This window comes from Copadichromis virginalis, linkage group LG7, assembly GCF_057382275.1.
Source record: "Copadichromis virginalis isolate Kocher_CV1m ecotype Utaka linkage group LG7, C_Virginalis_male_GT1.1, whole genome shotgun sequence".
Lineage (NCBI taxonomy): Eukaryota > Metazoa > Chordata > Actinopteri > Cichliformes > Cichlidae > Copadichromis > Copadichromis virginalis.
The window spans coordinates 49,537,649-49,550,733 of NC_140624.1; the positions used below are offsets into that span (position 1 = coordinate 49,537,649).

At 42.8% G+C, this 13,085-nt stretch overlaps 1 protein-coding gene across 4 annotated transcripts in view; it reads left to right on the plus strand.

The window, feature by feature from the left end:
• ctif (CBP80/20-dependent translation initiation factor) overlaps positions 1-12,225 on the plus strand; it is a 62,215-nt gene extending 49,990 nt beyond the window's left edge. For all 4 annotated transcript variants that reach the window (XM_085463915.1, XM_085463913.1, XM_085463912.1 and 1 more), the window contains 3 exons: positions 1,101-1,253; positions 7,297-7,350; positions 9,632-12,225. In XM_085463915.1, the coding sequence (XP_085320041.1) occupies positions 1,101-1,253; positions 7,297-7,350; positions 9,632-9,853 (429 nt within the window). In that variant the 3' untranslated portion in view covers positions 9,854-12,225. The remainder of the gene's footprint in view (positions 1-1,100; positions 1,254-7,296; positions 7,351-9,631) is intronic.
• The last annotated feature ends 860 nt before the right edge of the window (positions 12,226-13,085 follow it).

Sequence of the window (13,085 nt, forward strand, 5' to 3'; positions counted from 1 at the left end):
CCTCCCTTGAGCTTTAGTGTTTTTCCACCTCTTCCTTTAGATGCTAAACTTGTTTTTATCCCAAATCCAGCAGCAGTGAATCTTGCCTTGATCCTTTTACACCCCCCCCTTTTTTTTTATTCACCCCCTCTTCATCTCAGCTGTCAGGTCCCTTCTTTTCTTTTATTCCTCACTTTAAAATCCACTTCCTAGCTAGCCAGCCAGCATGCCCCCCCTCCCCCCTTGTCTTTGACATTTTGACTTTTTTTTTTTTTTGCTTTAAAACATTTTAAATGTCATAAGTGGGCTCATGAAAGCTTTAATTAATGATGCTGCTTTCAGGCCCCTGGATCTCAGTATGGGGTGGAATTACTGTGCGTCTGCTGTGGCTTTGCTTGAACATAGTCAGACTTTCTCATAATGAAATATTTAACACAGCTCAGAAGTCCCAGGGGCCCCTTTTTGTCTATTACTGTTGACACCTTTTGATATTATAATATGATATGATAATTTGCTGAATCATTTTAGTTTAATTTTGAGCGCGTGTTGCGCTTGTTTTTAAATGGGCGGAGCTTCCTGCCAAACCTCTTTACGTCTCCGTTGTTTGTGCACAGGCAGACTTTTAGTGTAGCCGTTCAGCAGCCCAACAGGCAGCAGAGCGAGCGGCTCTGATTGTTGATAAAGTTTCACTTTAATCTGCTGAATAACATCTTTACAAGTGCACATTAAGCATTAACACATATTAACCCCGGCACTTTAACAGCACCACACAGTTCACCACACTTCACTTTCAAACTAAATTAACACACTCGCATCCACTTCTGGCAGTTAAAAGAAATTTGGGAATTTTTTTAATGCATTTTCAAGCTGCTTTTTGGCTTCAAGTACGTTGAGGAACAAGGTTAATATATGTGCCACCTACCAAAAAATCCCATTAGAGAGATGGAAAAGTTGTTAATAATGATTAATGGTTCTGCCAGGAAGATGGTTAACCGTCTTCACTTATGAATTTAACACCTACCTACCCACTGCCTACTTGTACTACACAGCTACTGAAGCTGGATAACCGGGAATGTTTCAGTGTGTTTTCTAAACTAACCAAGCATCCTTTTTCCACTCAGAGGGATTTTTCCTGTCGCGAGGAGCTCCAGCAGTCAGATGTGGAGCGGTGGTTGGGTTTCATCACCTTCTTGTGCGAAGTGTTTGGTACCATGAGGAGCTCCGGCGAGCCGTTCAGGGTGCTGGTGTGTCCCATCTACACTTGTCTACGAGAGGTTTGTATCTGTTTTCTTTTAGGTCACTAGCCAAAATTATCAACCCCTTTCACGCTTTTCGAATAAAAGAAAGTGCCCGGCTGCGTCTCTGTATCGTGCTTGCTCAGTTCAATACATGCACTGAATCAGAGTTTCCTGTTTTTGGCCAGACTCAGTCTAGACTCTTGAAACCACAGCTCTGTTTGGTTAGTGGTGCAAAAACAGCCAAGACACCATCAGTTCCAGTAAAATTTTGTGACCCCAGGTTCACTTCTCATCAGCTGGTCTTGCTCACTTAGACACGGTCTCTCGGTCTCCATGGAAACCATTAAGGGAAGCCGCAGCAGACGCACGGCGATACAGAAGTGGTTAATGACAAATGAAATACTGAAAGGGGAAGCAAGCGAGGTGAGGGAGGTGAGGGGAAGTGGGGGAGACTGTGGCTCAGGTTGACTGTCAACTCATGGCACAACAGGTAAAAAAGAAACCAGCAGAGAGGAAGCTTGGTTTTAATACAGGGTCTGAACGAGAGAGGAAAAACAAGGTCAGGTGTAGGAACTAGTCTGAACACTGTCCAAAAATACACATCCACAAAATAGCATCACTGCTTGGTTAGGTACACCTGTTCAACTGCTCCTTAACGCAAGTATTTAAATCAACGAATCACATGGCAACACTAAGTCAAATAACTGAATAAGGCTGTGAGGGTTAGTGTGTATTCCCTTCAATGATCGCAGTAGGCATTAACTCACAGAGGCAGACTCCACTTCTTTTGCTAGCGGCAATTTTTCAAATTCTTCATCCCACATTTAGCGGTGAGTTGAACAAACGTCCACCGCAGACACGCATTTCGGACCACATAGAATAACATGGCATTCACAGAGGGATGATGAACATGAGAATCAAAACAATTGGGATTTATAAGAAATCCACTTTAAAAAGACGGAGAATTAAAAATTGCTGTATGTGTGACAAAGTTTCATTCAGATAGGCCCACCCAATAAGGAGGAGATGGGGCAGAGACAGTCATACGTACACTACAGTCGTTATAGTAAGATTCTTTATGATATTTCCTTTGTTGTTTGTATCTTCTTAATGTGATTTTACATTAACAAATTCTATCATCTGCTGCACCACATGCAGCTGTGAGATGAAGTTCTATTTGTTGTCGGATCAGCAGAAGGAGAGTGAGGTTTGGCTGCATGAGTGAGAGGAGATAGAAGTGAACTCTATACGGAACAAAAGGATTCGTGTAATGACACTTCAAACCTCCCCGCATCTGATTTGAAAACATATCGTCCAGCCCTCAGGGAGACAAGTAATTTTTTGGCATCACTGGAGAACATTTCCTCATATTGAAATTCAAGTGGGGTAATTGGAGACCTCTGCACCCCCTTTTTTTGTTCTGTTTTTCCAGGCATTAGAAAATCTAGCCAGTGAGATCTTAGCCAAGCCCCAGATCAAGTGATGTAGTACAAAAGGAGCAACAGCCCAACAGTCGGAGCTGGTTAAACAGAGGACCTCCTCGCAGGCAAAGAGGCGTCAGCCTCCCAGCATCTATGCTGGATATTTGGTGACATTATTTTTAACTCCTACACAGTGCGTGCATTTTTCTGGTGAGGGTGGAGGGCTGGATTCTGAAATTCAGCTTTTGTTTCACTTCCATATTTCTAGTGTAGTTTGAACACACCTGGCGTCTCATTAACAAACAAAACAATCGCAAACAGTTTAAGCCATCCACACCCTGTCTGAGGGTATGCCCAGGGCTTTATCTCAGGCTTGTTAAAAGGCTCAACAGCATGACCAAGGGTGTGGACTAACCAGTCAGCAATACACACAAACACGCCTCTATAATCTACATCAGCAGTATGAAGGGAGCCCCGAGAAGACTAGAGGTCAGAAGGCGCCTGTGAACAACTTAAACACTAATAATGAGGATATATGGTGTGTGTGTGTGTGTGTGTGTGTGTGTGTGTGTGTGTGTGTGTGTGTGTGTGTGTGTTTTCAAGCCCACATAAACGGTCTAATAATCAGTTTCCTAGAGACAGTCTTCGTGACTTTGATCTGGCCGCTGTTTTGATTGTCCTGTTGTAACATGCGATTGTCAGATTCTTGCTACAAGCTATGTGCAATAGGTGTTTGCATATGCACACGCACACCGCCTTATACATGCGGTCTAAGTGTTTGCATATGCATACATATGTCCCTGCAGAGGAGACACTTCTCCAGTAAACGTAGCCTGCACAACAGGATCAGGTAACAGCAAAGGTGTGTTAGTGTTTGGGCTTAAATGCCAGCTCCTATAGCCAGAGCAAATTAATGAGTGCTGATCCCATCCATTAATAACTGACAGGCTGCTATAGCTCCAATCAAATGGAAGATTTGCCCCACACAGAACAAACTAAAAGACATAATCCTCAAGTAAAATTAAATTTAAAGCACACCTTAAAACGAATGACTTTTTTCCAATTGACACATCCTGCCATTACAGAGCAATATTTGCATTTGTTTGAGTCCTACTTTTGACTCAAGCTCCAGGACCTGCTGTCCTGTTTTAGCTCAGTTGATCTGTGACTGCTCACCAACTAGCTGCTTTTTTTGCTAGATTAAGTGACCCGTTCTACAGCTGTGCATGCGTTGTAGCACAATTAAAATGACACGTTCATCTATCTTTTTGTCTCTTGGGCTTACTTCTTTTTTAATATGTTGCCATGGTAACAAAGGTTGGCAAAAACCCTTCAGGTCAGAACTTAATAAAAATCATATAAAAGATTTTTGACTTGGACCTTTAGCCTTGAGTTAAAGCAACATTCTTTGTGTACCAGTAATCATACACACTACCAATTATTGAATCACTTGAGTTCAACTCTGTTATTTTCAAATGAAGGGGAAAAACTGTGATGCAGTGTGGCTCATGATTCTACCCCAAAAGATCATCATGTCATCATGTGACCCATAGAAGTTGCCATCAGGATATTGGTTTGCAGTCACTCCTGGTAGACAGCATGTACATACCCTCCGGTGGTGACATCAGGACCTATTTATATGGTATCTTGGCTTCCCTCTTAGAAAGCTACCAGTAGCTGTTTACTAACTTGTTCAGTGGATTTTAACTTTTTCCCCCATTAAGATTTGACAACCTCTGTATTCTTAATGACAAGTTGACACGTCAGTATGTATTAATAAAGACGTGGTTAGACGATCATTAGAATAGTTTCCGCTCACTTCTGATGCACACTCAGTCATTTTGTTCTATGACAGAAACCACTCAGTTCAGAAGACAGCTTTCAGGGTTTTCAAGGGGGGGAAAGTTTAACAGTCTTACATTGTTAAACTCTGTATTATTGTAGGTGTTTACCTTACAGTATAAAGTGCCTTGAGGCAACTGTTGTTGGGATTTGGTGCTACATAAATAAAACTGAATTAAATTAAATTATAACAGATACCAGACAAATATGGGGCTGGTCCTGAAGCGTGAATTCCAGTTTTGTCTACTACGTCAGAATCCTTCGAGTTTGTGTGTTTTTAATAAAGCATGTTTCGCTCTGCTTCATCCCGTGCTGCAGTTATTGAAGATACAACCTTGAAGATACACTAATGCAGCGGCCCCCAACCCCCGGGCCTCGGACCGGTACCGGTCCGTGAGTCGTTTGGTACCGGGCCGCGAGAGTTGAGGCTCAGGTGTGAAATGTATGGTTTTCAGGGTTTTTATCGGTTTTCAGTGTTATTTTGTTATCGTTTTTATCGTTAACTCGGTTTTCCTGGGTCTTTTCACGTGTGTTATGAATAAATCTTCTTTTTTTCGGTACCGGTACTAGTTTTATTTTGTTGTATTTATCCGCGACACCTTAAAGGCCGGTCCGTGAAAATATTGTCGGGCATGAACCGGTCCGTGGCGCAAAAAAGGTTGGGGACCGCTGCACTAATGCACATGTGAAGTCCAAACTCATTTAAGTCACTCACAGAGCCGTGTTTGGATTTATTTCTTCTCTTCAGTGCTGTGAAACAATCAAAGGGAAAAAAAATAAGACGGCTGTATTTTCTAATCCTGATGTCTTTTAAATAAAAATACTGTAAAAGGAAGTCGCACAGAATCCCGGGTTTTCCCATGGCAGTAAGATTAGTTTCTTGATGATATAACCAACCAGACATCCGAGTGTTTTCAGCTTCAGCCGGAGAGACTGAGTGTTAAGCTGTCTCTCAAAAACTTTTTTTTTTTTAAATGCTGATTTTTCAGCTGGAACACACCATGTGTTACGGTGCAGCAGTGACAGGAGAGAGAAGAGAGGAAAAGCTTATTGCAACGGATAGGAAAGCCGATGATAGATGAGTATAGATTAGATCGTTATAAGTGTATTGAACAAAACTTCCTCCCTCGGTTCCCCGGGGAACTCATTATGAGCTAATCCCGCTTGTCACATAGTTCTCCTGCTCTGGAAAAGGACGGGACTTGAGTTTCCACATCAAACAGCCACACTGTCACCACACCCGTCTGAGCATACTGAGGAGCTGACGTCTGAGCAACTGTTGGACCTAAATGATAGGTGGAATACCATTAAGCTTACAGTGTGGAAATAAGAGGCCTGCTCACAGTGAATGTGGAGCATAGCATCAAATGGTGGAGGATTACTTTTTTATTTTTAAATGTTTTTACCTCTGAGGAGTCAGACATTTGAATGACTGGTTTTGATCACAGCGTCTTTCCTAAAGCATGCATTTAAACAGGGTTTGGTTTGTCTGCTCAGTTTTAAAATGAAAACACAGTGATCGTGTTATTTAGCTCTGAAATACTGAAGTTGGGTTACTTGAGTGGGTTGGAGTCTCTATGATGCATTCTATCTAGTACTCACATATTATATCATTGCCGTTTTTATAGTGAACTTATTCATACAAAATTGTTTGTTTTAATCATTGAATAGCTTCAGAGCAACATGAGCCTTTATGGAGAGTCAGTCTGCCATTTTTTTTAAACTTCCAGTTTTAAGATGCACCAATTCCTGTGTGAAATATCGGGATTTGGCAACTTCATGCTGCTCTCTGCCCATCAGCTGGTTGCTAATTCTGTCTGTCTGCAGTCTGGTAGCATGCAGTGGGTTTAAAAAGCTTTTCTTTTCTGTTTTTTTTTAAGAGTGAGCCAACACTGCTAAGCTGTGGGACAGTATGTTAGGTAATACAGATTCAGGTGATAAACCATATAAGAGATTGAACATTTTTATATACAGTTGGCATTGAAAAACAAATTGGATTTATGGGTCGTTCTCCTGAACAAGGTGATGTCCTGTTTATTCCCTCCGTGATCTCACTTATTTTTTCCTTTACTCTGTCGCTGGACGGCGCATTGATACGTGACAGTATTTTCCTCATTTTCAAAACACGCTCCCCCCTTCCTCCATGGTACTTCCTTCCCTCCATCAGTTTAATCAAAGCAGAGCTTTGTAAACAGTGTTATGAAGACTAAGGCAGCATTAGAGTTGAGCATTTAGCCAAAGTCGCTTCTGCTGTAAACTGAACCTAGAAGCTCGTATTCTGGCATAATGTTATTCTACCTCTCTCTGCCTGCATTGTTTCAGGGGAGTATTTGTATGCCCATCTGTGCATGCGGGCCGGCATTGGTGTGTGTGTGTGTGTGTGTGTGTGTGTGTGTGTGTGTGTGTGTGTGGTAGTGGGTGGGAGGGGGCTAGCATGTTTACCCAATCCACTGTTTGTTTTTGGCCACGCTGTGTGTTTACGTGTGTGTGCTACTGCGTGTGTATGTACATTGTGCGTAAAGGAAGGCATGATGTGTGATGTTTGCTGGCAGCCTGGAAGCTCAGTGTGTTGTCTTCCAGGATTTAAAATGTTAATGTCAAAAATATTTACAATCAGGATTAGGTCCCTCCCCGTTTCTTTGTGAACTCATGAACACATTTTTCTGTTCTCTTCATCAAGTGGTTTAAATCAGTTTTTGTATGTATACAGTGCATCTTCCATCATTTCTACTGTGCTACTTCTGGAGTTGTGTTGTGCTAGTTTGCGCAGCCCTTTGCTTTGTAAGTCTTACAGTGTCTGTTCTTGTCCTTTGCAGCTGCTAGAGTCGACGGATGTTAAGGAAGACGCAGTCCTCTGCTGCTCCATGGAGGTATCAATGCATAATTACTTAAAGTCAAGTCTTCATACTCAAAAGTCAAACTGGCCCCTACAAACACAAGTGCTCGCCTATACAGACACCACAGACTGTATAGAGATTGACAGACCACGTGACTTTCGCGCATTGCATTGTAGGTACGACTGGCAGCAAAATCAAAACACTGCATCAAGCGTTAGCATTTCCAGCACCGGTAATCATTAATTCTGCGGTTTTAATCCCTACTTGCATTTTATTTGCCCCTAAAACAGTTATGTACAAAACGACGGAGAACACGGCAGGTCCGTACAAAGACAGACTTGACGAAAAGGCAAACCAAGAAAAAAAAAAAGTACGAGGAAAAAAATCAAAGGAGTGAAAAGGTTAGACCTATACGAGCATACAGAGTGGAGTAAGGACGTTAGCGTGCTGCCCAACTTTTATCACGCACATATTTATTATTATATGGTCCTAAGTGTGGGTGCATACACTCACAAAATGTTTGGTAACTTCAGATCCCTGCAACAAGCCCAGGTCCAGTTTACTTTGGTGATTTGGACTATTCCATTTCACAGCTGTTGTTAATTTTTTTTTTCTCTTTATCTCCTGTACAGGCAAACACAATCTATTTGTCTTTTCAGGTTGTAGTATTACACTACATTTTCAGATCCAGTAGAAATAAAATAAGTGTTTCGTAATTCATTCAATTTATTGTCTTTATTTATAACTGGCATTATTGTTTCATTCTATTATAGGATCTTACAAGAAACAGGCAAAATTGTAAAAATCCACTATGCTTTATTAGCTGCTTCGGTGAAAAACAAATCAATAATAATAATAACCATTGCAAAACAACTTACTTGAAAACAGTTATTCATCACTTGATTGCTTCAATACAACACTTTGGGCACATATATGCGGGACTTTTCGCGGCTGTTTTTATATCGCTCTCTCACTTAACCGATCAAATCTCGCTGTGGTAGCAGCTTTAAACTCGGTATGACCCAGGTTGATAGAGGGGGCCCAGTCTGGATCGCCACAGTGAACAAAGCAGCATAGTGCAACGAATTCAATTCAAATCAATATAAGACTTATTTGTAACCCTCATCAACAATTATGTTATGATAAATTACGTAATAACTACAACAGAAGCCATCAGTCGGCTCTTTGTTACTTCGGAAACATGGCTTGAACAATTTCTCTTCCACGACAGAATCCGATAAAAAACGATCTCCTTACCCGTCGGCTTCCCATGGCTGTCATGTGACCGGCTATTGCAGTTAATAATGCCATTCTTTGTTTCTTTTTATCGTTGTGTGACTGTTTTCTTATGAAAGCCTGCGTGCCCTAGTACCGCTTGCCACTCGTACCTACAATCCTTTGCGGTTTTACCCCGGAAATTACATCACATTTTCGATCTCTATACAAAAGATGGATATAGTCAGTCATTGGTTTCTGGATTTGCATATTGAAGCCTTAATTTGAGCATTTTTGCTGCGTAGTGTTTCTAAAACTGGGAAGCAAAACTATATGCTTATCAGTAGCATTATCAGTCGAAGCATAACTAAATTGTACTCTGCAGATGGATTTAACATCACGAAAGACTTGAAAGTAGCGACCACAATCATAAATTTATTAGGAAAGAATTTACTCAGGTCATAAATGTGGTATGCAGATGGCCCGTTTTCCCATAGACTTCTATACATTTGAACTTCTTGTTGCAACAAGACTAGTCGCCCCCTGCTGGCCATAAAAGAACACAGTTAAAGTACCTAATTGGCTTTGCAGTGGGTTTTTTAGACGAAGCTAGCAGGATGTAAACGTAAAAACACAGAAATTTAGCCCCCTGGAACAACTATCTTGCAAACTATATCAGGGGTCTTGTTATCAGGGGTGGGTGGGGTGGGGGCGAATACAGTCTGCATCACCCATAGAGCCACAGCCTCCACATTTAATGGGAAATCTGCCAGGCAGCAATAAATCCTTTAAACGGCAGAAAGTAATACCTAGAACTAAAAGGACAGAAAGGGCTAAGGCAGGTGAGCTCTGATTGGAAAAGAGTTCCCAGATGCTCGCAAACACAATGTTTGCAGTCTTGATTACATACTGGCAGCCTCGGCATGCACACATCTCCATGGCCAGAGGGTGTGTGAACCTCTGCTTGTCTGACTGTATCCACAATAACAAGGTGCCAGACATTGTGTCTTGTTCTCAGTTAAGGACGCACACACGCACTCTTTTCTCTGACCTCCTACCTCTTTACTCCCCCACCCTCCCTTCCTTGTCTCTCCACCAGCTGCAGAGCACAGGCCGACTGCTGGAAGAGCAGCTCCCCGAGATGATGACAGAGCTCTTAGCAGCTGTCAGAGACAAGATGCTTTGTCCCGCCGAATCTCCGCTGACTCGCTCTCTGCTCATGGAGGTCATCGAACTGCATGCGCACCGTTGGAGCCCCCTGGAGGCTCTCACTACCCAGTACTACAACCGTACCATCCAAAAGCTCACCACCACTGCCTAGGTGCCAGCTCCCACAGGAGAAGAGGAGATGTGTCCTCCTCACCCCAACACAACAGATGTTTTCTGGTTATGCATTGTAATAATCTCTGTTGCCTAAAGAAGTAAATGTCGCTATTGAGCATAACTGTAAATTCCATTATTAAAAAACAAAACGGATAAGAAAAGGTGACCACTACCACAGACAAATCATGTAAGAGCCTCCTAACAGGTAACCCAAAAAGCCAACACTACATGTGCCACATTTGGCACACATTTGAGAAGATGGTAACTGATAGGTAGTCAGTGTGGGTGTGTTCGGCCACATGGAGCCTGAGAGCTTGGCTGGCTGCTGGATAAAGGAGGGAAGAGACAAGAGAGGGGTCACGTAGCAGAGAGGAGGAGAGGGCAGCGGTCTGTCCGTGGGGAATAGAGAGATCTGTGCCCAGAGATGAATAGAGGACGGAGAGCGAAGGGGCGGGTGGGGGCCGGGGTGGTCTGTGTCAGTCTCTTCATTGTGTTCGTTTGCCACACCTCCCCTCCTCCCCTTCCCTCTTCTGTCTCTCCGTTAGCCCCCAGGGTCTGTGTGGCTGATAAAAGAGAGGAGGAGGCAGGGAGCAGACACAGTGCTGTCTGTCTGGGCTGTCTGCCCTGCCAGGCCAGGGACCAGGTCAAAGGGCCTCGCTGTGGAGCCCCCCCACAGCTCCTCCCTGCCTTTGTCTCCCCGACACCCCCCACCCAGCGGGAAGCCCTTTTGAGGAGATGAGACAGCGGGCCTGCTGGGCCAGGCTGGGTTGGGGATAAAGATCAGGCTGGCTAGAGTAGGGTGACAGATGGCTGCTTGAGCCCCTGTGAGACGACACACTCCGAGCACACCCCACTGGCACCCCAACTCCCTGTTCCCCAAGCTCAGGCCCACACAGCCAATAGAAGCAGTAGAAATATTGCAGAGGGTGGGGTGAGGGGGGAGCAGCATTAGGAAATTAAATCAGACACTGCGGTCTGATAATTCCTTTGTTTTTGTCTTGCTACGGAATGTCTCTTCTGCTGTTAAGCCGTGCACGTCTATGCTTTGTTAACCACATCATCATCATCATTATATTTTTTTTATCATTTATTGTTTTTGGTTATCAATTTTTCATTTTGAAGTCCTGTTTCAATGGTAATATGTATGAGATATTATAGTCATAGGCCTTATTGCACAGGATCGATTTGTTTTGCACCGTTTTGAGGCGATTTGCTTTGAAAACTCAGAAAAAACAGAAGTAGGAAGTTTGAATTGGAATCAGCGTTGCAGAGTAACGGCGAATTCAAGTAGAGAGAGATCTGAGTTGAGCATAGTGAGGGATTGGAGGATGTTTTAATGGACTAGTGGCCTTGTCAATTGCCCTTTTTTTCTCTCCGTTGTTTAGGGCACAGCAGCGAGCGTGCTGAGGACTTTATCGCATCGTTGTGTTGTTGAAGGAAATATATATAAATATAAAACAACTGAAAAAGTGATGTGACAACTAAAAGAAAAAAATAAGCATGGCACACAATGAAGCAGAAGTACAATGCTTCTTTACAATTTCCTCCTACGCAAGCCATTCTTTGCAGTGGATGTTTTTGCAAGTGTTTAATATCGACTGTAGTTTGGTCTTGATTTTTTTTTCCTTTTGGAGAGAAATGACAACTATTAACCTGTGTATTTGAAGATGACAATGACGACAAGAAAAATCTTAACTGTTTGACCTCATATTAGCTAGTCATGTGTGACCCTTATTCCAGCTAACGTGTGTACTGCAATAGTCATACCAAGCCAATCACGTTTATTTGGGGGTTTTTTGTTTTTGTTTTTTTAAATGGGCTCTCTATATATAATCTGCATACGATATAATTACAAGTATTACAAAAAAACCTCTTAAATTTGGGGAATAATGCAGCAGTGATGTTACACATAGGAATACCGTGGTTGTGTGGCTACAAGTTAGCTCATCCTTTTTCATCAGGAAGTAGCTGTTTGGGAGTAATCACACACACACACATATATATGCTTAGTTCCCACTGATTCTCTGTGGGCTGTTTTTATATTATTATTATTTTCTGTGTCTTGCATCAAGAATTAAGATCCTGTGTGGTAGAAACACACCCCAGAAGATTAGTTAGATGAGATGGGTGACAATTTTTTTTTCTTTTTTAAGCTCAGATGTTTTTTGAAGACGCATCCCAATCATCTGTACGTGTGTGTGTCTGCTTAAGAAGTGATCTGTTTTATTGTTTTGTCTTTTGTTGTTGTCTTATTTTGTTTTTAGGTTTGTATTTAAATTATATTTAGCTCATTTATATATATATATATATATATATTAAAAATAAACTTTTTTTTCTTCTGGTGGGTTTTTAACACATCTGAAGCAGTGATACCTAGCTTGCTGGCAAGTGTGTAAGTTTGGAATTTCTGGAGTTTCCTTTGTGAAAAAAGAAAAGGCCATCAGTCAGTATCCATTATGCAAAGAGCGGTTCCCTCTCTCAGCAGATTGGGGCAGGTGGGGATTGCCCCCATCATCTGTGGCACCCCCTCCCCCCACCTCCAACCCCTTGTGCCCTTAGACCCCTGCGCTCGGGTCATGTGACTCACTTGACGACTGAATGAGATGCACCCTCATTTGGATTTTCTCGTGAATCTTGACAAAACGAGCGGCCCGGCCGACGCGCGGACGAGCTTTTGGGATTGACGACGGTGGGTCATCTGTGATGAGCTTTTGTTTTTGTTTTTCTAAGCAGCTGAAAAAATAAACTAATAGGAAAGAAAAGATGTGCTGGAACAAACTCTGGTGTGTGTTGGGGGTTTTTTTTCCTTCTTTTCTGTCTCGTCAATTTCTCAGTGCAGTCACATGGAAGCTGGCGTGGTATCACTAGACAAAAAAAAAAGAAAAGTCATTCAGACACGACAAAAGAAACAATGGCACACACGTGGCTGGCTCCGTCGTCAGCAGACAGACTGCGTAACTAATCGTGGCGCCGCAGTGGGTCATTTTACTAACAATTCATACGTGTGCACGCTGCAGCTCATTTACATCGTCACACATTAAGCCGAACACACTTTAGAAATTAACAGCGCCGTCTGTGTTGGTGTGCACGACTGCCACGCAGCGACCTTCATCAGTGACTCGCCTTTGCTGAGCCCCCCAACATATGCCTGGGGGCTCCACGACTTTGGCGTCCCGATGGGCGCTCTTAATGCAGGGGTTACCTCCCTGCTGAGGGCCCCGTCCCTCAAA